Source organism: Fukomys damarensis, unplaced genomic scaffold (genome assembly GCF_012274545.1).
Source record: "Fukomys damarensis isolate Sample0158 unplaced genomic scaffold, DMR_v1.0_HiC HiC_scaffold_5, whole genome shotgun sequence".
Taxonomy (NCBI): domain Eukaryota; kingdom Metazoa; phylum Chordata; class Mammalia; order Rodentia; family Bathyergidae; genus Fukomys; species Fukomys damarensis.
Window position 1 is genome coordinate 41,322,719 of NW_022900917.1, and position 25,805 is coordinate 41,348,523.

At 42.3% G+C, this 25,805-nt stretch overlaps 1 protein-coding gene across 5 annotated transcripts in view; it reads right to left on the minus strand.

Annotated features, from left to right (window-relative positions):
- Nucleotides 1-25,805, minus strand: part of Sulf1 (sulfatase 1) — a 175,174-nt gene that overhangs the window by 33,322 nt on the left and 116,047 nt on the right. For all 5 annotated transcript variants that reach the window (XM_033760609.1, XM_010608992.2, XM_033760606.1 and 2 more), the window contains exons 5-11: nucleotides 18,944-19,095; nucleotides 16,055-16,224; nucleotides 5,827-5,977; nucleotides 4,775-4,950; nucleotides 2,981-3,109; nucleotides 2,647-2,703; nucleotides 1,741-1,870 (exon numbers count right to left, since the gene is read on the minus strand). In XM_033760609.1, coding sequence (XP_033616500.1) covers nucleotides 1,741-1,870; nucleotides 2,647-2,703; nucleotides 2,981-3,109; nucleotides 4,775-4,950; nucleotides 5,827-5,977; nucleotides 16,055-16,224; nucleotides 18,944-19,095 — 965 coding nt within the window. The remainder of the gene's footprint in view (nucleotides 1-1,740; nucleotides 1,871-2,646; nucleotides 2,704-2,980; nucleotides 3,110-4,774; nucleotides 4,951-5,826; nucleotides 5,978-16,054; nucleotides 16,225-18,943; nucleotides 19,096-25,805) is intronic.

A 25,805-nucleotide genomic window follows, 5' to 3' on the forward strand; every position in this document is an offset into this window, starting at 1 on the left:
GCAAAATTAAGTTTTTAATATAGTTTACATTTGGCACACGAGGGCAAAGCGTGTGCCAAGCACCATAATCTAGTTTATGTTATATTTGTCCTTTAGGACATACATTAAAATTTCAGCATAAGCCATATGGAGAGAATCGCAAAATTATATACTGAAAAGTAGGCAGGCGGTGTACCTTATTCCCAAATGGCCATCTTGCTCATCACTAAGAGGGCTCAGACGGTAACAAGATCATCAGTTTGCATGAACACCACACATTTCCAGCTCTTGGATAAAAGTAAATTAGCCTACTGAGGCGTCCTCATAAAAACCATCTTAAAGCTACAAAACAATTCTGGGGTTTTATTCATAATACTTAGAGCTTCCGTAAGAAAGATCTGAAGACTTCAAATTAAAGCATAATGAATAGGTCTAAGCTTCTCCACTAAACACTTGAAAATCGAGACTTAGTAGAATAACATGAAGGGCTGATTTTATCCCTTCCTTCAACAACTCTCTCTCCTCACCACCCTCTTCTACTTCAAAGAGATCCTGTGCACAAGAAGAGCACGAGGGAATAGAGTTAGGATCAAGGTGTTTATCACAATCATCTATGTAGATGCACTGGACAGCAGAGAGTAAGTACAATGAGTGAGAGCATTTTGAGAATAACTAGGCTGCCCACTGTATGTGTCTGATATCGTGAACTGGTGCTGACTGATTGAGTGGCTACAGGTTGGGAGAAGTTGAAAGATTCAGAGAACATCTCAGTTCTTTACCTCGTTAATGTAGCTCAGCTTGGAAGACTGGGGGCCTGAGTGTTGGAATCGGCCAACGGTCCTTTGGATTCCAGCTTCGCCACTGCTCCGCTGCCATTTGTGAAACAGGAATGACACTGCCTGCCTCACTGGAAAGATGTGAGGATTAAACCTACGTATAACATCCAGTGTATTGTGTCTCGTGTGAGATGAATGCTTAATAAAAGGCTGTTCTTTTTACTTTCCTGATTATTTTGGTAGAATTTGTTTCCCCTCTCATCATGACAGCCTTTTCTTTCACCTTCTACGGATTTCCTATCAGTCAGCATAGATTTCAATCGAACAGTGTTGGTGATGTTAGTGACGTATAGCCTCACTTTTCTTAAGTGCAGTGTTAATTCACTGTACAGGATATTTTGCCACCATATTGGTAATCGTGGGGGTTGGTAGTCCCAGATTCTGTAATATTTCTATAATGGGAAGAATTCATTGTAATGAAATGGTTGACGTCAGCGTTGATGAATAGTGGTACAAACGATACACACACAGAATGTGGCTTTCCTTTTCCAAAGTCGGTCACAGAGTCTACCCTACACTTTGTGTTAGATGACATCTGAATGTAGCCTTGGGTGGAAAGATTGCATCCTGTCTCTTGCAGTGGTTCACCGCTCAGCAAGTACCCATGACTTGACTAGGCAGGCTTTCCATCGCTCTTTGAGGATCCTTCCCCTCAAAAGCAGGCAGTGTCTATGGGCACAGAACTCTCCCTAGGAGCATCATCTTGTGGACTGGAGGGAGCTCAAGCGGAGATGAGATGAGGAGTTCCAGCTCGGACCAGGTAGACAATTATGTCTGCAGAGAGGCAGTGCAGCGAGCTTGTCCTCAGGATCACTATGGAAAGCTGCTGCATACACAAATGTACACTATTTTATATGCGGAGAGACTTTTTCATTAGAAATGGAGAGGCGCAGGAATGATGTGAAAGGGAAGTGGTGTCACTCACCTGCCCAGGCTGCTCACAGGCTGTCTGGTACCTGGCCTGCTGGCACAGTTCTTTGACTCTCTCGTATTTTGGCAAGTGATTGGACTGTTGAGTGTTTTTGCTGGATTCCTCCTTCTTGCGTAAAAATTTGCTTTGAGAGAAGGAGAAAAGCTCTGATATGAGAAGTGAGCTGAGTTACCTTCCCCCAGCGTTGCCTATTCTCTTTTGCTTCCTTGTCACATGGCTCAAGATTCTTCAAATAGCAAGCCATGGATGTTAAGGGTCTGTCTACAGGAGTTCAATATTTGCTGAATTCTCTTTGAAAATTACAAGCCGGGTTCTATAAAGTTGTAACATCAGGACAAGAAGAATCATCCTGTCCCCTTAAAGCACAAATTTAAAACTTTTGTGCTCACTTCGGCAGCACATACACAAATTTAAAACTTTGGTCAATGTTTAGTTTTACATGCCCAAAGTTCTTTTCATTAAAACACAATTAGTTTTTCTCTCTCCGAATTTATATACAGAAGGAAAACAAGACAATGAGAGTAATGAATCAAAAGGGAAAACCCAGAAGTGAATATGGAAATAATTTCAATGGCATTCACTTATATATTTAAAACTATGAAAGGCACAAAAGGAAAAGAAGTAGAAAGCTGGGTACCAGCCAAGCCTTCGAGGCTACTCAGAGAAGGAGGTGGGAGGGATGGTCCGATTAGGAACCAAGGCTGAGGGGGGAACAGTAAACCTGTTGCCCGTCTTATAATATTTATCCTTTATAGTTCTGAGGCAGCAAACCATTTATTCTTATGACCAGGCTTATGAAATCCACAGTAAACCAAAATAAGGAGGGAAAAAAAAATACCCAGCAGGGAGAGCTGCCCACTAGGACTAGTTCCCAGAAGCACCCCAGGAACCAGTAATTACCCTCTTTCCACTAGAAATGTGTCACGCCAAATTCTGGCCTTCTTGTTTGTTCGAAACCTGAAAGCAAAATAGTAATATTTACTGTTGGCATCTGGAAACTTTTGCAAATGGATCTGTGCTAACAGTTTATTTAAAGAACACCTCTCACTTCCCACAGACCATGACTAGATCTCCATCAATGTGTTATTCACAAGCAGCCGAGAGAGGCTCAGCTTGGGGTGATCCTCACTCAGAGGCAAAGTGTCTTTTGCCTTCACTTTTTTCAGCTGCAGGCTGGCTCTGGGCGCCAGCTCAATGTACTCAGGATTGGCTGGGAGAAGGAATGTTGACGCACCTGTTACCTGGCTTTTCCAGGTCCAGAAGTTTGAGGACAGACTTGCCATCCACATCGGGAGGTGTGTCGAGCCCAGCGATATCCAGGATTGTAGGGGCCAGGTCGATGTTAAGAACAATCTGTGGGACTCTGCAGAGAGACAGGTGGTTAGGACCTGGACTCAAAGCCACTAGAAGGTGGCATTTAAGATTGCTCCTTCTATAGCTGTGAGTCCTCAGCTCTCAGGTCTTCTCATCCTTCCCCGACTTTCTGGGGGTGGGCAGTGATATTTGGGCAGAGTGGACGAGGGGTCAGCAGCAATAGCACTGAACAAGATCGACTTTCACTGGGTCAGGCTGGTGAGATGCCCCACATTTCTTGCGCTCTGGCCACTCTGCCAAACCAGACACTGCTGAGAACATGGTTTCTGTGTGATGTGCGCTTCCCTCTAATACTAAGTAGTCCATAACTCCTCTGCTGAACTAGGGATTTAACATCAGAATTCTAGCAAAGGACATCAGCAGTTTTTAGAGCTGAATCTAAGCAACGCTGCCAAGTCTTTGGTAGCCTGGTGTTAGAAACACAAAGCTTTCTAACTATAGAGACAACAATTCCCAGTTGGTTTCATAACTATCTTAAAAGAAACCCTTCTTCCTCCATCAGCCCAGGATGTAGTGTGGTAGGCGTAGCAGAATCCAGACCAATGTTGCATGTCCAGAATCAGGGACTCTGAGACGGGTGCTTATACCACAGAGTCGGGTTAGAAGAGGTTCTACATTTACTCTTCTCTTTTACCCTTCTCGTGATTCCTGTGTGTGCATAATCTGATTTTATACAAAATGTTCTGACACTATTGGCCTGGCATAAGGCGCTCATTTTATGATGGGAAAACAGAGATGTAAAGCAGTGGCTTTCCAGGAAGTAGTGCCAGCCCAAGGTGACTGAAACAGAACTCTAGTGCCTTAAGTCTCTCTCCTCTTAAAAGAAAATCACACATTTTAAAGTTGTCTTTTAAAAATGATTTAGTAATATTTTTTAAAAATGAAAATAAATACGAAGAGGATGACATTGTTCTATGTTTTTGTGTGGATTATCTGACTGATTGTCACACTGGGAACTGAACCCAGGACCTTTGCACTGAGCTATATCCCACACCTTTAATTTTTTTTTTTTTTTAATTTTGAGACAGGATCTATATTGCTAAATTGTGTAGATTGGATTCAACTTTTTCATCCTCTGTGCCTCAGCCTCCTGGAGTACTGAGATTACAGGTGTGTGTGCCACACCCAGCTAAGCATTCATCATTTAAAAAAGTGACAGTAGGGCCAGGGATTTAGCTCAGTGGTTCTGCCACCTGCCTCAAAAGCAGAAAGTTCCAAGTTTGATCCCCAGTACCCAAAAAAAAAAAAAAAAAAGTGACCTTCTCTAATTCAGAGAAGGTAAAGATAATGTCCCCAAAGATTTTATTTTGTCTTTATCCACAGATCAAAAAGATTTAGCTCAGTGGTTCTGCCTCCTGCCTTGCAAGCTCCAAGTCCTGAGTTCGATCCCTGCTACCAGAAAAAAAAAAAAAGACATGACACTTCTGATCAATTTGAGAGAATTTGTCATATGATAGTTATACTTCCTGTTTAAAGCAAATGTTGCTTAATTTAATGTGTGGTGAGGGGAAAGGTTTTCAGCTTCTAAATTACCAACCTACCCACACCATTTCTAGTTGTGCTAGAAAAGAAACCAGACCCTGAGATTAGCAATTGAATTACCTTGGACCCACAAGATCTGCAACAGCTGAAAGATGCAAACAGAAATACGTACATTGATCCTGGTTCCACGCTCGGACCACGAATAAAGAAAGGCACACGGATGTCAAAGTCATATGGCATGGATTTCCCCTTGACCAGTCCAAACTGCCCAATGTGGTAACCGTGGTCGGCGGTGTAAATGATGTAAGTGTTGTCCAGTTCGCCTGTCTCCACGAGCATGTCGTACAGCTGAAAAACAGCACAGGCCATGGCAGGACCAATTGGGATGTCAGAAATAACACTGCACAGTGTTGCGGCAGTTTCTCCCAAATCCTTTTTCTCATTATTTCTAAAAGAATGACTTTAATAAGGCTGACAAACACATTTTCTAATCACTCCAGTCCTGGAGAGATGACACCTTATGATATGGATGAAACACAACTTTTTCGAATCTGGCCCATTTTATGTATAAGTTTTATTTGTCTGCTTGGTAAAACAACAATAACAAAACAACAACAAGCCACGGAACAATCTCTACCACTAAACCTCATAGATTTCACTTTGACAATCTGCTGTTAAAGCATTATTTAATTTCATCACTGGTGTATGTAACCGTGAAGGGTTAAAAACAGGCCGCCTCTGACCTGGATCCAGGTAGATCCAGATTGTCTTGTTTGGCTTATGCTAGATTTTTAAACTTGGGAAATTTCAAATAAAAATATTTGTGTTTCTGGCTTCTTTTAAAAAAGCCAGAAAACTAGATGATACTTGATTCCCATTTCTACATGGCAAAAATTAGCCTGAGCTGAGTAGTTGTTGCTGCATCAGATAGGACAATTACTAAGTTCCTCACAGTCTCCACAATCCCTACTGCTTTAGTCATTTACGTTGTTTGATTGATTTCTAAAGGTATTGGAAGGTGCAACCTCTAACTTATGATGTTTTTATTTTTCTCTCCATCACTAGCAAGAACTCAACCTGGAGAAATAGGATTGGGGTGTGTGGGTTAGTCACAGAACACACTCGACAAGATGCTTGGACATGAAATAAACAAGCAGGAGTGACAAGCATGGCAAGACAAAGGAAGTCAGACAAAGCCCGTCCCTGCGACAGGCCAGGGCTTACCCTTTCCACAGAATCATCCACCGACATCAAAGTCTGGAGTCTCTTGCGCTGTAGAACATTTGTAAATTCCATATGGATGGGCAGCATTGGTCCTGTGTACTGCATAATCCAGTGTTTATCCATATTTGGTGCATAGTTATAACTAGGAGTTCTGAAAATACCCAGAAAGAAATCTTACTATGTATATGTTTTATTTATTAATTGAAAGGAGCAAATTAAACTTCATGAAATAATCACGTAAGAAAGATAGTTTAGACACCTTTAAAGCATTCTTCTTTCCCAAATGTCTCCTCTTTGTGCTTATAAGGAGATCCGAACTCCTCACCACCCCAAATAGCATATATCCTCTCAAGGTATGCCCGGACTGGCTGCTGAACATGTACTTAGCACAAGTTCATTTGGCTTCAATGTATAAAAATGCAAGGAACGCATCAAGATGATGTTACACATCTACAGAGAAAACTCACTAATGTAGAAGAGAATGTTCTTGAGGTGATGCTAACTCATAAAAAGTTTACTGCCAATTATGTTATTAAATATAGTCACAAATATGTGGAACGGTGAACAATTACAAGTTTAACACATTTTCCCTTTTGGATTTCTTAAAGCATTTTGTGGGCTATCTATCCATGTGCATCCATAGGAGTTTACATAAACGTATGAGTGTTTTCTGCATTCTTACTCTTACACACTAAAAGCATTGATTTCATTACATTTACTCGAATTATAACTGGGACTACTTCTGTGATATGCATGCCTACCATAACGCTATTCATTTCATAGAGAAATCAATATGGTACCGGGCAACAGTTCTGCAAACCACAGAGAAGTAGATCTTCCTGCTGTACAAGTAGATCTCATGCTCTACATGAGTTCAAGCCTACATTTAATCTATTGCAAAGATCCAGCTGGTGGAAGACGCATCCCATTCGGGACCCTCAAAAGATGTCACTTCTCTTTAAGTTTTGCCAACTGCTTTGACCATTAGATGTTACCACATCTCCCAAAAGGGCAGACCTATGCTAGAGCAGTTCTCACACTGAGAGGTATTTGTCCTTGAACTGAACTCTCCTCTAGACAGTAATCTGTTTGAACCTTCCCTTTAAGTGTCATTAAACATATAGACATATTTGCCATTTGTGTGGCATTATGTGGAGTAATTATATATGTGAACTCATGCAACTCTCTCAGCTGTTCTGGGAAATAAGTCTATCATCCCCACTTCATAAATGAGAAAACCAAGTCTTGGTAAAGCTAAGTAACTGCTCCAATGAACAGAATTAGTAGGTAGAATCAAGACTGGACTCCAAAGCTCACTTTCTTGAAACACAATGAACCAAGAGTGAAGTGAATGAGGCAGGCTTCCTACCTCTGAATGCTGTGGTATAAGCCCTAAGTTCACCAGTAGCCTGTCTTACAGGATGGACAGTCTGTGCTGACTGGGAAATCTGACTGCCCATCTGTTACAGGAAATCCCACCGGAGAAGAAAGGATTGTAGACAAGGGTAACTAAACGGTACCCCTGGCCATCATTCATATTATAAAACTAGAGAAATGATCAGTCACGGGCCCAGGGATGTAAGGGACTTCAGCATGACCCTATTGAGGCTGTGGGGTGCGGATTTCCCATGAGGGAAAACCTGGGAGCTTCTGAGATGCAAGCTTTGTACCTGGAGACATTCCCACATGCACTGAGCCACATACATGCCATGCCGCCTGTTGTCACACATTTCCTTCTGCCAGCTGCAGAGCTCTCCTTTATGGTAAGTGCTAGAACAGCACCATGGGCCTTCTTGTTACCCCAAGTTATTCCGATGGTCAGTCAGTATGAATGTTGACCTGAGGCGTCAACTTCAAGTACACTCAGAAGACATCATCCCCCAAAGCGTGCAAGCTGTACCCAGAAGTGTAAGCGGGTGCCTGTGTAAAGGGACAGTGTTACACAGCGAGGCTCAGCTTCTCTTTTGTAAATGGAACTCACAGCGCTGCTCTTGTTTTGATACATTTAGCATTTAAAAAGCTAGCGTAGACGTCAATGCTAAATGCAGCATTTAAAAATGTCTAGAACAGGGGACCACAAATTTCCTCCACAGCCAATAAACAAACAAACACATTTCATATAAGTATCTGGGTTGAAAAAATACTAGTGTCAAAACATTAACTCTTTCCAGGGGCACCTTCCATTCTTTCAAAGAGAAACTTGAAATATAAACTTTTTGCCTATTCAGTAAATGATTCATGAACCAAATGGTCCTCTTTTTTTTTTTTTTTTTTGGCCTGAAAGAGTTGCCCGGATCTGGAAGGGAGCTGCCTTCAGAAGGGAGTTGGGTAGGAACTGAAGCCCAAGAGTCCCATTCTCCATGCAGATGTCAAGTTACAAACAGGATTAGATTAAGAGGCTGAGAGAAGGAAAGAGGGGCTTCCAAATCCCCTTGCAAAAGGGTTTCTCACCCACAGGGGTAGTTTGAGGTCAGAGAAATACAGCAAGTTGGCCATGAAAGGTCCCCTAGCCATTTATTTACTGATAGTGTCCTGAACACAGAACACAGCTCCAAAAGATCACACAGGGTTTCTTTATAATAAACACCCTCCTCTTAGTCCCTTTGATGTCGGGGAAACTTAATTTAAAGATAAATCCAGTTGACTTTTTAAAAAGCACAGAACAAATAAAAATTACAATAGGGAACCAACAGGCAGGTGCACAGTGGGCAAATTCTGTCTTCCGCCGGTTAGCTTGACGTGCTGGCATGGAACCGGGAGGTTCACATGGGACTCCCAGGTTTGTAGAACGACACATGTTAAATCTGGCTTATATTAAAAGGGAGACTTCAGGGCCTGTTGTCCTCCCCTCCCCTTTTATGTTTCTTAATTTCTCGATCTGGGAAATGACCTCCCGCTCTGGAGATGAAGCCCCAGGTGGAGTCCCAGCGGGCGGCAGGGAGGGAGGCCCGCATCTGCCTTTCACAGGAAGACAGACTGCCACTGCTTCCCGGAGAACAGCCGCTGTTCAGGACCTGCAGGTGGAAGGTCGAGCCTTGCCGGAATTGACAATGCTGGTGAAAAGCGATCTTCTGCCAAAGACCTGTGGTTGCGTCCTGCTGAGGTCTGCCAGATTCCTTGAAGATGCAGCCTTTCGTCCTCCAGTGATAATTAAGGCTTGCTCCCCTAAGGATTGACTTGAAACTATTCAAACAGGGCCGGGAGCTGTCAGCTGGAACACAGGCCATGGAAAGGAGCTGGGAACTGTTTTAGGTTAAAGTGGAAAAGCTACATACGCAGTTACCCCATAACGCTTTACAATCGGATCCAAATTTTCATCCCAACTCTGCTGCTTACTACTTTGTGATTCTGGGTAAGATTTTCTTTTTGTTTTAAGGCTTAGTGTCCTCATCTATATAATGGGAACGACAACTTTGAAGAGTTCTTGTGACGATTAAATTAAGAGAGACTTCCATGACACGAGAGAGCAATTATGGGATAGGTAGGCAGGACAGAGTTTAAAAGCTCATTAGGGCATCTTTTCCCCATTTTACAAGTGAGACTTTGAAGCCCTCAGTGCTGCTCCCTTTGTGTCACAGTGACCTGGGTCCTGAACTACCGTATCGCAAAGCACTGCAAACTCCCAGCCAGGGAAAGGAGAACTGAGGTATACATTTCATCTATCAAGAGTAAGTTCTCTAAATCCTGAGCCTTTCTCCCTACTTCAATTATTAGAGGAGCCAGGTGTGAGGGCACACGAGGGCGGTGGCACACTTGGGAGACTGAGGCAAGAGGATTACAGGTTCAAGGCCAGCCTGGGATACACAGTGAGAGCCTGTGAATAAGTAATTAGTGGCTCCTTCTTCCCCTTGAAATGTCTTCCACCCACTACTGAATGTGGATTTTTGTTGCAAATACCGAACAAAATCTGACCCTCGTCCGAGCCACAGTGGGAGTATCAGTGAAAGGGTAGGTAACACTGGCTGATGCTAAAATTGAGAGGACGAAGGGCCAGATAGTCATTTTAAACATTTTCTGTTGCTTTCTTAAAACAACAACAACAACATCAACAACAAAAAACCAGGTGTGGTGTTGCCTGCCTGTAACCCCGGCTAGGTGGGAGGTTGAGGTAGAAGAGTCCCACATTTCAGGCCAGCCTGGGCAACTTGGTGAGATCCTGTCTCAAATAAAAAATAAAAAGGGGCCGGGATGGGGATGTAGCTCAGCACTAGAGTGCCTCTGGGTTCCTGACCCACTATGGAAAAGGAAAAGTAATTTGTGTGAGAGGTGGCCACTCATGCCTGGCCCAGGCAGGTACATTGTCTGTTGTTTGTTGGTGAGGGCTTTCCCCAGATCTACGCATCCAGCACAGCCTCCCAGGGAGATGTATAGCACCCCCACAGACCGTTCACGTATGCACAAGTTGTAACTTTTCCCCAGCTAGGCTTCCCTCTGCTCTGCCTTTCTTTGGTCATTGCTTTTTTGAAACTATTACTCAGCACACTGGATCACAGATATCCGATCAATGCGTTTTAAATCCAATCTTTATCATTATGCCACATTTGGGGGGAGGGGGTTGATTTTCTTTACAGCATTGTTTATTGACAAAAAACAGGACTAAGAATTCTGAAAAAAATAAATTCATAATGTCATCTTTCTTTTTGATGAGTGTTTTAGGATGCCAACTTACTAGCAAAGAATAATCTCAAGGAATCCATGTGTTACATATTTTAGGGAACTGCAAAAACTTAGCAGTTCATTTTTACTGCTGGTGGCCTTTGCTGTCAGTCCAGTGAAACTTAATGTATTTCTGTGCTTTATATTTGAACAATTTTTTCATTTGTTATTTAGTCCCCAGCAACAACACAAACTACTGATCGAAGCCTTCAAGAACACTGGTAGCAGGACTATCATTCACTAAGAAGTGAAATAGGTCTCAATTCCCAGAAGAAGCCAGTTATACAGATTTAAGACACACTCCCAAGTATTAAAATGGAAATTCTGTACTGACTTTTCCAAGCCACTGCATCTTTGTTTTCACTGAAACTGAAGGCACTTACCTGACTTTATGGAGCTATTTCTCTCCTGACTGCAAATGTCTCCAGGTAGATAACATCTGAAAGGATGTACAACAAGACCCCGCTATCTTAACTGCAGGCATATAGTAAAGATAATTTGAAAGGCCTTTTTATGATGCCCAAACCACCCATTAGAACTGAGCGAATACGCAGGAGCTACCTCTGACACTCTCTGCTGTGGTGAGGGGAACGGAGGACAGTGGTGTGGTGGGAGGATGGAGGAGGTGTGAGGCAACTGAGTTTTGGTTCCAGCGTTGGTCCTGACTATTCAAACCTGGACAAAGCCCCTGGGCTTTCATTAAAAAACACAAAAAAGAATTTGAGTTTTCATTTTTAAATTTAAAAAATTATCAAGTTAGTGTATCTCTGGGTGCCCCTTTAATTTATGAAACTGCTAACGGAAATATTTTGAAACAATCTTAAAAAAAAAAATAAACGTTTTAATGCCAGCTAGCCAGTGAGATTAACATTACCCACGTGGTAAATAAAAATAAATCAGGCAACTATCATGTCAGGAGCCAAGCTTACTAGACCCTGGGAGGCAGAGATAAAACTCTTTTCTCCGCTTCAGGACAAGGCTGCCTCGCACAACTCCAGGGCAAGCTTCACGGGACGTTCTACTGGAATGCTGCCCCCTAGTGTTGGGCAGTTGAACTTGGGTAAGCAGAGGTATTGTAGTAAATGCCGAGAGAAAAATAAAGTAGAACTATCGAAAAGGGAGCAGTTCTGCCCAAATCAGAAATTTGCATGGAGAATTTAGAATTTGTCGTCTTCAACTGTATGCCACTTTTTTGCATATTTGTGGATGAAAAGAGTAAGAGTACAAATTCTTTTTAAGGCAAGATTTTTTCCCCCCAGCTTTAGCTAATGGGAGAAAGTTGAAACTTTGTCCAGTGGCTTATGCGGAGATATGTTCCCTTCGATATACTGTTTACCCAAAAGCTCTGTTTTCACAGTTGGCAGACATGAATTATTCTCCCGAGATTTTTAGGTTTGAACCTCTATGTGTGTTCCAAGCAGTTAGCAACCACCTCCCCACCCACCAAGTTGTCAGGGGCGTAGCTCACAGGTGGGTGACGAGCACAGCTTCTAACTTCCCTGGGGCGTGTCCTATTACATCACTGAGGCAGGAAAGAGAAGTAGGTGAGGATACGCGTCCTTAACGCTACTGGGAAAGTAACGCCGAGGAGTCTGGCAGGGTCTTGGCCATAGTGAAGGGCTTTGTGGCAAGGATCACTGTAGGTGTTTTTTCTTCTTTTTAAAATGCTGGGGATCAAACCCAGGGCCTTGGGCATGGTCGGCAAGCACTCTACCACTGAGCCTCATTCTCTGCCCCTGTTTGTACTTTTTTTTGGCACTGGGGGTCAAACTCAGGACCTCGCCCCTTACATGGCAGGCACTGAGCTAAATCCCCAGCCCTGTTTTTACTTTTATGTCAGAGACTTCCTTAGATTTTTCAGAGGCTGTGACTGGCTAAGCTACCATATGATTCAACAGTACCCCAATGTGACCTATAATCTGCCTTCATGCTTCACTCGTGAGCATAACCTCTCCCCTCTGCCTGTTAAGCCAACACGCCATATTGAACTGGCTTCCTGCCTTTGTTGGGAAGGCAGACTCCATGGAAACACAATACATTTGCTCCAGGCTGTGAAGGTCAGAGAGCTATAACCCAAGGCTGGATGAAAGGGATTGAATGAGGGTTGACCACCAAGGAAGAGGACCTAAAGCAAAAGTTCACATTATTAGCTCGCCTCCAACAGGAGAGCCTACAGCTCCTTGCTGTTTTCCCAAGGCCTGCAAATAGTTCTACACCATACTTAGCTTCATGCATCCCATTGCTTAAATGTGTTGCTCATGTTTTTTGCCGAGGAAACTGGCCATTCAGTAGCTCAGTGCACCACAATCGGCAGCTTGTCTTCAATTTGTCTCACTCCCTTTGTCTGAGGACTGAACTTTGAACCCGCACGCTCACAGGCTGCCACAGGGATGCAAACTCCCTCCCCCCAGCCCCTTCCTCCCGCAGCTGGAGAGAACTTCACAACAGAGACGTCAGGAACTCAGCCTCCCAGATCCCTTTTTAAGGAGACACAGCGGCTCTCTACTTTTTAGGCGCAAAAAGTGTGAGAGTTAGTGGCAAAGAGAAGCTGAGTCACCCGGACAACCCTGTGAATTTTCATTTTCTGTGAGAAGCGGTGTTCAGCCACCACACACCTGTGTACCTGGAAAAACGAACACAGCCGCGATGGCTGCTTATCCTGTTTATTTTAAATGGCCAGGTGTAGAGGCTCATTACCATGCAGTTTCAGCTTGTCAGGAGCTCTGCCACACCACAGTGGCCAAGCAGCCACTGGTCACTCCCCTAGCTGCTTCCCCTAAACCTTAACTTGAACCGTGTGAAATCGCACTTTTTGTAGGTAAAAAAAAAAAAGACCATAAATTGGCAGCTTTATAGCATTCATTTTAACAGAAAAGATGGACAAAATTAATATTGATGGGGCAACCTCTACGTCCCAGGCCCTGTGTAAAGGCTTTACCTGTGTTATCTCTCTAAATTTTTTTAATAACATCACATCAAGATGCTGGTGTTATCCCTATTTTATAGATAAGACCATGGAAGTTCTGAAAGGCTCAAAAAACTGCTCTAAGGCTTGGCGGGGACAGGTGAGACAGGAAAACAGGGTTCTTAATCTGGAAGGCCCGAATACTTTCATTCTATCATGGGTAAGTTTTGCTCTATAAAGTCGATGGTAAAGGCATAGCTGGCTCACTTGAACAAAGAAGGAATTACTGTCTATTTGTAAGGAAAAAGATCAAGTCCCCTCATGTTTTGGTATTATCCTGCTTATGGACCTCCAGTGACCCTGTGTTTACAGTTATATACAAACTCACTGAAGTCTCCATTATTTTGCTGTTTACCTTTTAAGCTCTCGCTTGTTCCTTAATTTCTATGCCATGCTCCAGTTCCTAAGTCACATGTTAGATTTCCCACTTTCATGGTGATTTTGACTGTGCCATACTTAATATCTGCAATTATCTACCTAAGGTCTGCAGAATCTTCTGAAAACATTTTCCCTATCCTCTGAGGACCCCTTGGGTGCCTCTTGGTCCATGAAGCTTTTCTGATTCTCCTAAAAGATGTGAATGGTTTTCCTTCCACAGCCCCACAGCGCCACGAAAGCTCTCCCTGTTCTTGTCACTGCTGGTACCTCCTCTTCTCTCTAGAAGAGGGGTCATGGAAGAATCACTCCATTAAGGATCAAATAATATATATTTTAGGCTTTGTTGGTCACATGGTATCCGCCACGACTACCCCATCTGGCTCTTGCATCCTGAAAGCAGCTAGAAATGACACACGAATGAGCATGGCTGTTTCCATAAAATCTTACTACCAAAACCTGGTGGCAAGCTGGGTTTGGACAATGGGCCCCAGCACGCCAAGCCCCGTCCTAGCTTATTGGTTCCTAAATGCTAACACTGTGTCCTCCTTAGGACTATCTTTCTTCTGAACTGTACAGTAACACAGGCAACACTGATAAATCCTACTGGAATGACATCCAGTTTTTAATTGTTGAAATCCGAGGTTGTTTTATCAAAGCTATTGTTTGAGGCCTTGAGAATTGTGCATACTTTTCCCCTCATGCAGTTATTTTCTGTACATGCAATGGGGCTGTGAGAACCTCTTGACCTGCAGCTGATTTTCCCCTAGGCTGAGGACCTTGCCTTGAAGTTCAAAGGCAGGCTGACTTCTAAGGAACCATAAAACACCATATATTATCAACCCTTTCTCAGGGAACCACCTGTCAGACTTACGGTTGTAGACTGTTACCTTAGGCTGAGATTCCACTAATATAACAAAGGAAGGTACACAGAGTGGCTTCTGATTTAAAAATAAAAAAGGGGAAAAGATGGGTTTCAGGGTACCAAAGAAACGTTGAAGGTCCTGCAAGAACTTTTTTCCTTTCACTGAGTCAGCTGATTACTAAATTTATAACTGAGCTCAAACAGAGAGCAGTTTGCCGTGTGGCTTCATTCATGAGTTTATTTGCACAATTTTATGTAGGGTGAGATTTTCAGAGGTTATGTTTCTGCCTAGGGAGTTGATTCCAAAAATGGTTCATCTAGATCAGATTTCCCAGGTGCTGGGGAAATCTTCCTCATATACTGACCATACTTCATGCAATAAAATAACTTTCATCCTCCAACTTTTGGGCCTGGGCTCCTCATGTATTTTTAGTTCCGGTCAAAGTTCAGCTCCGATCTTCTTTCTAGTCTGAATCACTTGACATGTGAACGATGATCTATATAATCCTGACTAGGAATCATCAGTGAGTTAATTTTAATAAAATCAAAATAAGAATATAACGAAAAACATTCTCCAAGAATTGGTGACTAGAGTGGTTACTTATCAACTTTTATAAAGTTCTTTCTACGAGGGATGTTGTCTAGAAAATCAGTGTGGATGCAGACAGGTGGTATTTAAGCACAAGCAGATAAAGACATCTAGACTTTTCCACGTTTGGCCAGTGAGCATTCGCAGCACAGCACAGCTCTCTTCTTTCTCTCCTTCTCAACCCTCTCCCCTGTGCCTCTTGTGCGCTCCTCCTGGAGACTCGAGACTCCCGCCTCTCCTCGCCTCTCCGAAAGAAACACTGGGTTATTTTAAAGCCATGACCTAAGAAGGCCTCCGGGCAAGCCACTCAAGCTGCCTCTGCTGCAATTCTAATTGCACATCTGCAGCAAAGCTGCTCTAGCATTCGCCTGGAAAATAAACTCATGCTTCTAGAGCCAGAGCTGGGTGGCCACTCTGCTGCTAGGAAAAGCATGCCCTTTGACCTTTATTATTCTTAGGGCTGACTAGTGAATATTATTTAAGACAACAGGACCCACTAGGTAAAAATCTCCCCCATTCAACCGACGTGCGCCTCTTCCTCTTCAGTTACTTGTAAATGTTCCAAATGTGGTTCCTAATCACCACCTAACAGGGCTCTGTATTTCAGACAAGCCTGTTCTGGGCCAGCACTGAGGTTATGATCTCGTCATGGTGGATGGTGACATTTCTGTCTTGTTGATACACAGTAGGAAAAGAAATGGAATAAAGGAGAGTATCAGGGTGGGGAGCAAAGAAAAGGGCCACATTTGGCAGGAGCAATGTTTACATTATTACTCACATGTGTTGGGAGGCATTGGGGTACAGTTTTGAAAACTGTGGGGCTGAGTCCTCCGGGCCGTGAGGCGCAGCGTGGCTGATCACCATCATAATGGGCCTATGGGGATACATTCTCTTAGACATTTTGAAGTAATTAATGCTCTCGTTAGTGATTAAGTCTGTGAAGTAGTCCTGAAACATACATTTGACACAAAACAAAAATTACAAAAGGTGACATTCATCAGTTCACATCTGAATACTGCTTTCCTCAGAAGTAGCTCACTGAAAGAAGAGGTAAAATCTAAAACAAGAAAGAAAATGATACCTGTCAAGGCAGACAAACATCTTCAAGAAGAGAGAAATCAGTTGCCAGTTAATTTCTAAGGTTTCAATACATGAAGAAATATATATATATATGTATATATGAAGTAATGCACAATTTACCAATTAGAGAAGAAGAAAAGACAAATTGTGTTTGCCCAAGACAATGATCAGACCCAGCAAAACAAGTGCTAGAACACTTAAAACACCGGATACATATTTCATTCTCAGGTTTCATTGATGTAATTCATTGGCAAAAAATTTAATTACTTCAAGGATAGGAAGCACCCACACCCACTTCAAATTCACAGTTGCAGAACACACACACACACACACACACACACACACACACACACACACATGTACATGAGCACGCAAATGCACAAATATAAGAAAAGATCTTTTCTTCGAACTAAAAATACACCTGAGGAAATAACACAACTTTGCTGCTAAGCACCGTTGAGGCCAAAATCCGGGAGCACAGAGGAAAGCTGCAGCATTTTATCAATTAATTTACTTGAAACACTTAAATACGGGGTGTGGCTGATTTTCTACAGATTGTGCTGTGTTAATTGCACAACTAAAGCAATACAGCTGCTGGGATTAGAGCCTGACTTGCCAATAAAATGACTTAACCCCTGGCCAGGGGGGCTGATGCAAGTCATACGGGGGAGGGAGGAAATGGAATGAAAAGGAAAGAAAAGATGAAAATTTAAATTAAACCACCTGCTTCCTCTAAGTGTGTATCACTGGCCTGGAGCTCCAGTATAAACTTTATTCAGAGAGTCCCAGGCAATGTTCATAATGTCAAAGAGTTCCAGCTATGACCGGTCACATGTTGTGGATTTAAAGACCAGAACAGCTGCAAAAGCAACGCTAGAAGGACAAAATCTGTGTCACATATCATTGTAAGGACAAGTCCACAGGTTGTCCCCTCCTTCCATGAGTGTCTGTTTAATTTCTTTCCTCACTACAAAAAAAAAAAAAGATATATATTCTTTTCAGACACAGTTGTCTTTGACACTTAATCAGCTGTGATAATGAGCAAGTTACGCTGATTTAGTATTTGGAGAGAGGCTTGATTACTTTGCTCTCCTTAGGACAACAGGGAATGAAAGGTTAATAGCTTGAACAAGGAGCATGAAAAGCATCCCTACAGCTAGAAATCGATAACAGTGACAATTAGTGCATGGGGCACACACTGTTTTCATGCTATGATTGTATCCACAACTGGGGAAATGACCTAGGGTCTGTGATTGGTGGGACTGCTCTAGGCTGCTTTTTGTTCATCTTCAAAAATTAGAAAGTTGCTCAAAATTGCCTCACAGGTCCCTGCCGCTCTCAACTCTGATGAGCCTAGAAGCCTATTTAGCAATGTTAGTGAATTCATTTGCATTCATTGTTTTCCTTTCTTTTCTTTTTATTGAGTTTATTGGTACAATCCAGGTATACAGTACAGTTACATTCATCATTGGGATCTTGTACCTTTACATGACAGGTCTTGGTTCTCATTTTTTCCCCTTGTCCCTGCCCTCCCTTCACCCCCTCCTCCCCTCCCCATTTACACACACTCTATTTCCATTTTTTCAGTTTCTCATGTTGTTTTCCTGTCCCTTATTACCTTTCCCCCACCTTTGCATTCATTGTTTTCTAAAGGGTATGAAAGATCAGGACTCATACCTTATCTCCCTTTAAATGCCTTGTGCTCAAATCAGGCCAACAACATTAAATTGAATTCGTTCTTCTGTTTCTACCAAGTTCCCTACCCTTTCAGGAAGGGTTGCTGTGTAGAGCCAATTCTTGCCTTCCTTTAGGTAAATGAGGAAGAGATGGGTATGGCTAGAAGGGAAAGTAGGGACGGGAATATACTTGACCAATCAGCAAGCTAAATTCAAAGATATTTTTCCTTTTGTACTTAGGATCTGAGAAAAAACTTTAAATTTAAGTGACCAATTTAACACTTTTGTGAATTTGTAAGTCAACTCTGGGATCTGCTTGTTAGAGAACCACGGGGCATATTAATTTCAGTTTCTGTGACCTGATTTAGAAATCACAAGATTGATAGCCTTAAAGACTTCTGCGGACTCTCACGCCATGGGGCAGGTGTGCCTGTAACATACACTAAACTTGGTCAGACAGGAGTAAGAGCAAGAAATGTGGTTTCCCAACCTTTAATTATTGCACTTATCTGCTCTTATTTTTACATCTAAATCTGAAGCCACAAACAAACAAAATATACTTTTACCCCACAGAAAAGCAAAACAGTACAAAGATGAACATTTGATTATGTGGACAAGTCCTCCAGAGAGAAAAACAAAAATTATAAGACAGAATGGAGATGTCATTTCCTTGATGATACTTTCATCAAAGGCTGATTGCCTTTCAGACTAATGAGTGGGGATCACTATACAAAGGCAGTGCTCCTTTAGAATCTTTTTCTTGCTGGAGTTGAAAATTACCTTAAAATTTCTTATTCTAACATTGTGAGAACATAGAAGCCAATCTTGTGGATAGTTTAACTCACTGAAAATGGCTTTTCCCCATTATGCACAAAGTAAATTGATGCAGTGTAAAAGTGCCCGAAAATTACCTTTGCATAATCAAATCCATGCTTTTCTTTGATGCCATTGCGACAAACAGTGTAATTATAGAAACGAGAATTCTTGATTAATCCAAGCCATTCTCGCCACCCAGGAGGGATATAGCTGCCATTATATTCATTGAGGTATTTTCCAAAAAAGGCTGCAATGGAAAAAAAAAGCGGTTATTTTCTCATGTGAAATGATTAATCACAAATAAATGCATAAATATGAAATTATGACTTGAAAAAGAGACGGTGAAGTGAAAGCTAATCTAGGCAGCAGCAATGCCAAAATTTCTGCAGTCCTTTGGCAAAGTGACATACACGCATTTTCCTTCTGAATAAATATAAGTAGCACCGAAGTACATGGATTATGGTTCAATAAAATCACCATAATTATTATAACACTGTGGGGGATCTATTTCTTATGATCCTCCTGGAGCAAAACCAGAATATGTTCTTTCGTTAAGTGATTGTAACAGAGAAGTAGCCAGTGTGAGATCTGGAGTGGTACTGTTTGGAAAGTACTAAAAAACTGTAAGTTTAGTTTTTGTGGCAAAATCAATTTCCTAACTTACTGCTTGAGAGTTGTGAATTATAAAAACACTACTGAAAATCTCATCTTGGGTTTCACATATACAAAGATGATAGGTTTTCCAAACCAGGGGATGGTGGTAAAATCCATTTTTATGGATATGGTCAGGGTTTTCATGTTATTTTGCCTTTTTATGTTATGGCTATTTATGTTTATATATATTTTGTGGACATATATCTATTATTACTAATACTGGTAACAGAGTTACTACACGGATTACTCAATTTCATAGAATGACTATAGACATTTCTGTGCCACAAAGACACCGCTGTTCATTGAAGAGGCCTCTGGAAGGGCTTCATATTGGTAGCTGGCATGTCGCTCAGAATGGCCACTGGGCAGCAGGCTGCCCGATCCTTCTGAGAGAAAGACTGAAAACATGATCCTTTGCTGGAGACGACAGTAGGAAAGCGGGGAGGAGAAAGAAAGGAAGGTGAGAGTTCCAAAACAAAACAAGTTGCATATTGAAGTCCAATACCTTCTATATATCAGAAGGGTGGCAAACATGTATTAATGGAACAGTTTGGAGAAAGAAAGAGGGTGCGATTTGTAATTTTCATGGTTACACTAAGAAAACAGGTATAAAAAATCACTATTCTAGGTAAACCTTAGTGTTTGTTGACTGTATTTAACCTGAACATTTTATTATGCATATAGAGATGTAGATACAGGTATCTGTCCGCACACACACGCGCACACACACGCACTCTGACACGTACATATGCACATATAGGTAAACTCTGTATTTCTGATTTTTATAAGGCTGGGACCTTCTGTTTTGGGAGAGACCCTGCCCAGTGGCCAGCCTGATGTCCTCCATACCGAAGCCCCTGCCAGCTCCATGAAGCAGGTCTTACAGGCGCTTCCACATACACTCGTGGCAAATGGTAGCAGTACTGGGAAGACCGGCTTTGAATGACAAAAGGGGTCCCAGAATCAAAGGACTTTATTGGCATCAGTCTTAAAGCACACACATTTGAATCTTTAACACATCCAGTGATAAACTCGGCCGTGTTTATCTACGTGTTGAATGTGCACTGGATGACTGTGTGAGTGAGTGAGTGACCTAATGGAGCCGTCAGCCCGCCGGGCCCCAGTGCTGGAGGATCCTGCCTGCTCCCCAGAAGTTTCATGGGGACAGGACAGATTGCCCGAGGGGCTTCGCATCAGATGCTCAGGATTCTCCCTGCACCATGTCCAAGAGGAGCGCTTATCTCCAGAGGCTACTTGACCTTTTCACACGGAACCACAGGATGATTTTCCTGTTCTGACAAAATTCAACGCGACTTGGCGTCCCAGGCAGCGGACCAGGGCCGCACCCCACCAGTGGTTAGTGAAGGGGATGGGGTCCAGGGGACTTGTGCTGAATCACCCCGGGCTGGCCCTGTTTGGCCTTTTCCCCATCCCCACAGGTTTGCTCGCCTTTTCTGTCCTCCTGTTTCCAAAGAGTGAGAGAGCATAGTGGTTTAGAATATGAATCCTAGGGCCAGCCTGCCTGGGTTCAAATCTCGGCCCTGCTACTTGCCAGCTCTCCCGCTTCCTCTCTTCCATTCTCTGATGAGAACTCATTAGCGGTGGGACTGCCACGAGGACACATGAGTTAATCTGTAGGTAAAGCACTTAAGACAGAGTCTGGTAGGCACACAACGAGGGCTCCTCAAATTCTGCTACTCTTATTATTATGAGAGTCACCACTGTCATTATTCTTCCTATCTCTGCCTCCTGATTTTAAAATAGTTGACCATCCTGCAGCACAAGGAAATCTTGCTCTAGAGTTTTCGTTGTGCATTTGGAAACATCCCTTGAGAGATGTCATGCTTTTTTGGCTCCTCAATGTCACTTACTTTATGGAAACAGATCCCCCATTTGACTTACATCTTCCTCCTTAGTCAGTTTTTAAAATGTTCCTGATACTTTTAGTGTTTTTCCCCCTTAAAGCAGTCACATCAAGTCTGTCTTACCCTTTCCTCATTGTTTTGCTTTTCAGGTTATTTTGCCCTGTTTTCTGCCCATTGCCGTGACTATTACCCTCTGCTTGATCCTTTCCTTATGAAGGACTCCTTCAAGTCTCTTCATAGACCTTGCTATGGTATCAGAAGTCTCTCCAGGTTTTCGATGTCTTTGTGCTAATGGAGCGTGAAAAAAGTACTCAGGATTCCAGATGTGTCCTCACCCATCACACTCGTTCCAGAGAGAGACGAGGCCCTAGCGTGGTGATCAGCACCCAGGGCTGTCAGCCCCACTCACTGTAGCCTTTTTTCTCACCTTGTGACATTGAGGTTCATTTGTAATCACCTCTGGCCTCTTTGGATATTACATTTCCTGGCAGTTCTCTGCAATTGATTATCTGGGCTCCTAATTATTTTTCCTCCAGATGCATTAAATCTCCTTCTCCCTCCCTAAGGTGAATTTTCTTTTCTTTTCCAGATTGCCGTTACAGCTACGTACTGGTTATGGACAGTTTGAAAGGTTTCTATACTCCAGCTTTGAGAATTCCCCTCGGCTGCCACTATCTGACCTGTCATTTCCCCGACCTTCTCTATGCCATCTCGTCTTCTGGACACCGCTGAGCACTTCCCTTCACAGCTGTTTGAGAAGGTGGCAGGAGACTGGGTGACAGGGAGGCAGATAAGGAAGACATGATTGTAATTACTGCTGGTTGTCGTCCCTGCCTCTTCTTTCCAAGGCTACCCATGACACGATCCTTGGAAAAATATCCTTGAACTGTTTGAAGCAAAGGCATTTATTTTTAAGTCAGTAATTATAAAAATATCTGATGGTGAAGAGAAGTCAAATTTTATTTCATACATCAAATGATATATTATTTGTAATCTTACTCCATGTAATTGATAGATTTGGTGACAACATTTCACAGTAGTAACTATAAATATACATAATGTTTTTGGGGGGTACGGGGGATTGAACTCTGGTCCTTACCCTTGGGAGGCAGGCAGCAGAAAATATACATGATTTTGAACCAAGTTAAAATTATTATTAGTTTGGTTTAATACAAGAATTTGGTTTCCCAAACTGGGTTATAAGTCTGATAAAGTCCAGGATTTTACTTTATTACACCCCTATGTCAAGGGTAGTTTTAAACACATTGTGGTTTGATAAATTTGTGGTGTATTTCATGTTTATGTACCTATAAAAAATCTATAATGCATAGTCCATAAAAATAAGAACACTGTCTTACTTTAAGTGAACTGTATAATTAAACAGATCCCAATACTAAAGAATAAATCAATATGATTGTTATAACTAAAGTAAATACATTTTGTTATGTCTAAAGAGATGAAATTGGAAAATAGATTAAGTTGATATGTTACAAAATAATTTTTTTTTTGTTCTGTTTTTTGAGACAGGGTCTCACTATGTAGTTGAGGCTGACCTGGAACTCACTATGTAGCCCAGGCTGGTCTCGAACTCACAGCGATGCTCCTGCCTCAGCCTCCCGAGTGCTAGGATTGTAGGCATGCGCCACCATGCCCGGCCAAAAGAATTTTTAATAAAAAGATTTAGTGCAGAGCTAGACAGGATGGCACATGTCTGAGGTCTGTCTGAGGTCCCAGATACTTGGGAGGTTGATTTACAGGATTGCTTGAGCATGGGGGTTCAACTAACCTGGGTGGCATAGCAAGGCTTTGTCTAAAAAAACAAAAACAAAACAAAACACCAAGATTTAGTGAAGATCTCTCTCCCATTCATGATAAAAGAATTGGTGTGACTAAAATTTAATTCATATGCAATTAAATTTCATATGTGTACTGTGCATTATAATTGCAATTTGAACAGTATAATTTTTAACTTCATCTATATAATAATTCCAGTGAGTATAATAAAGTTGCAGTGTAATCTTGCACAGGTCAATCTCTGCATTATATAGGTTGAAAAACTGGCCCAAGTTGGCAAAACAACTGAAGGGGCGTGCAGGGCATGACTCTGACTCCTTCACCCCCACCTTGGTGTTTTTTCCTTGTGCTCCATGCTGCCTCAACTATGGATGGTCTTTTCTACTTTAAAGTTTTATGCTATTTTATACTAATGTCTACACCCTCATAAGAAATATAAATTAGTATTTTTTAGCAGATTCAGGCAGAACATTCATTCTGATGATAGGTAATCCCGTGTCATTCCCACTTCACTTGTCAGAACAGAGTGCAACAGACACATTACTGTTTTTTCCTTCTTGAACATTTAAGCTGTTGTAGACTCACATTTTCCATGAGTAAAGTCAGAAAAATTTAGGCTACAACCAGCCTAAAAATATGCCTAAGTTGTTAAAAAGAAAAATCATGTCATGTAATGGTAAATATTGGATCGATTCAATTCATTTAAATCCATGTATTCTGGATGCCTCCCAAAATAAGCCTCTTGGTAATTCGTCTTCTCTGAGCTGTTCGTCATAAAACTTATTGCTGCTTTGTGCTTTTGTCTAGATGGATATTCACGTACCATACATATTTTAGTTTCATTCATTATTTTTCTTAGGTTTGCAGCTGAATATTCCAAATAATAGATGCATTATTAGGAGAGCAGTATAACATTTATACTTTGTTATTTTCCTCCACTAGTTCAGTGCCTCATAAATGATTATTTTGCTTACTATCTACTCACCAATTCTTATAATTTCCTAACATGCCCATATTAGTCAGCTTTATCATCACAGGGAGCATATATCGGACACGCACGCCTTAAAGGAGAGGTTTAATTTGGCTCATGGTTTCAGAGGGTTCAGGGCACGGTTGGCCGGCTCCGGGCAGGAACATCTCAATGGGAGGGCATGACGGGACAAAGCCGCTTCGTTCAGGGTGGTAGTGAACACAGCACAGAGGAGGAGTTCCAGTGACAGGTACGCCCTCCAAAGGCCTGTCCTCAGTGATCCACCTTTCACAGCATCTCACTTCCTAGCAGCACACTCAGAGTGAACATGGTGGATCAATCCACCAACGACCCAATCGCCAGTCCAGGAGTCTCTTAGTCCAGGCAAACTGACAATCACAGTTAGTGGGTGCAATGCCTGTCATTCTTGTGCTCTCATGTGTTTATTTTCACATGGATTGCTATCCATGGCCATGTCATTAGTAATTTTCACAAAGACATCTTTATTTCCTAATTGTCTGAGACGCTTTGGTGTTTCCTTGTCAAAGATAAATTTAAATGATACAGGTCTTTATTGCTGTTATTTTACTCTTCCAACGTTTAATCCTTCTGAGTGTATCAATCTTTGGAAAAACCAGCCTTCATTCTCCAGGAGCAAACCCGCTCCCCACAGAGGAAACACCCAGGCAAAGCGGGCTTGCCTCTCTTCACAGATGCCACCAGGAAAGCCTTCCAGTGTGGGTTTCATCCTGGCCTAACCTTTAGGGCAGCACAGTGGAGAGAAGCTGGAGACCTAGATCTTCGTGCAGGCTCTTCCCATGTTAATATCACTGCCACTTGAGCAAGTCACCGTAACCTTGTATTTTTGTTCCTCTAAAAATAAGGGAATTGAGCCATCGTGCTATGTGTGCACACTGTATACAGCATAGTAACACTGAAACATGTAACAGAATATGTGGTGCTTCTTAGAGCAACCGATTTGTTTTTATCTTGGTGACCCAGTAAACTCTGCAATGTATAGTGGATTTCTTTTTTCGCCTTTGCCAGCAAGAAGCTTATTCCTAAACATGCAACCTTTCCCTACCACTCCATGGCATGTAGTTCGTGCACCTATATTTGCCTCGACTTTAACTAGTTTAGCCTTTGTTTCTGCCAAATCCTTATTGTTCTGTATCCTATCATGCTTTCTGGACTCTGTAAGGCATATTGGAAAATGGCAGGACAGAACAACAGAGAAAAACAGAAAACGAGGACGGGGAAAGACAGGAGTCAGAAGTGCTAGGTTTATTTCACCACTGACAGGCTGGTGACCTTAGACAGTCAGCCTTCCCGAGTGTTGGTTTACGCATTGATGACAGGGGTGAATCCCTCGCTGCAAGCTTGCTAGAAGAACTAGGTGAATCTGAGCATGGGGCTGCGTGCCCGTGATCCCAGCACTCCTGGAGGCTGAGGCACTTTGTAAGTTTGAGTCCAGCCTGGATAACTTTTAGCAACCTAGAGAGATCCTTTCTCAAAATAAAAAATAAAAAGCCCTGGAGATGTATCTGCATGTGAAGACCCTGAGTTCAATCACCAGTACTGCACAAAACAAACCAAAGCAAAGCAAGCCTAACAGATTAATTCAGTAAAATGCTTGGTACAGTGTACGTAAGAAACCAGAGTAACTGTCTCCTT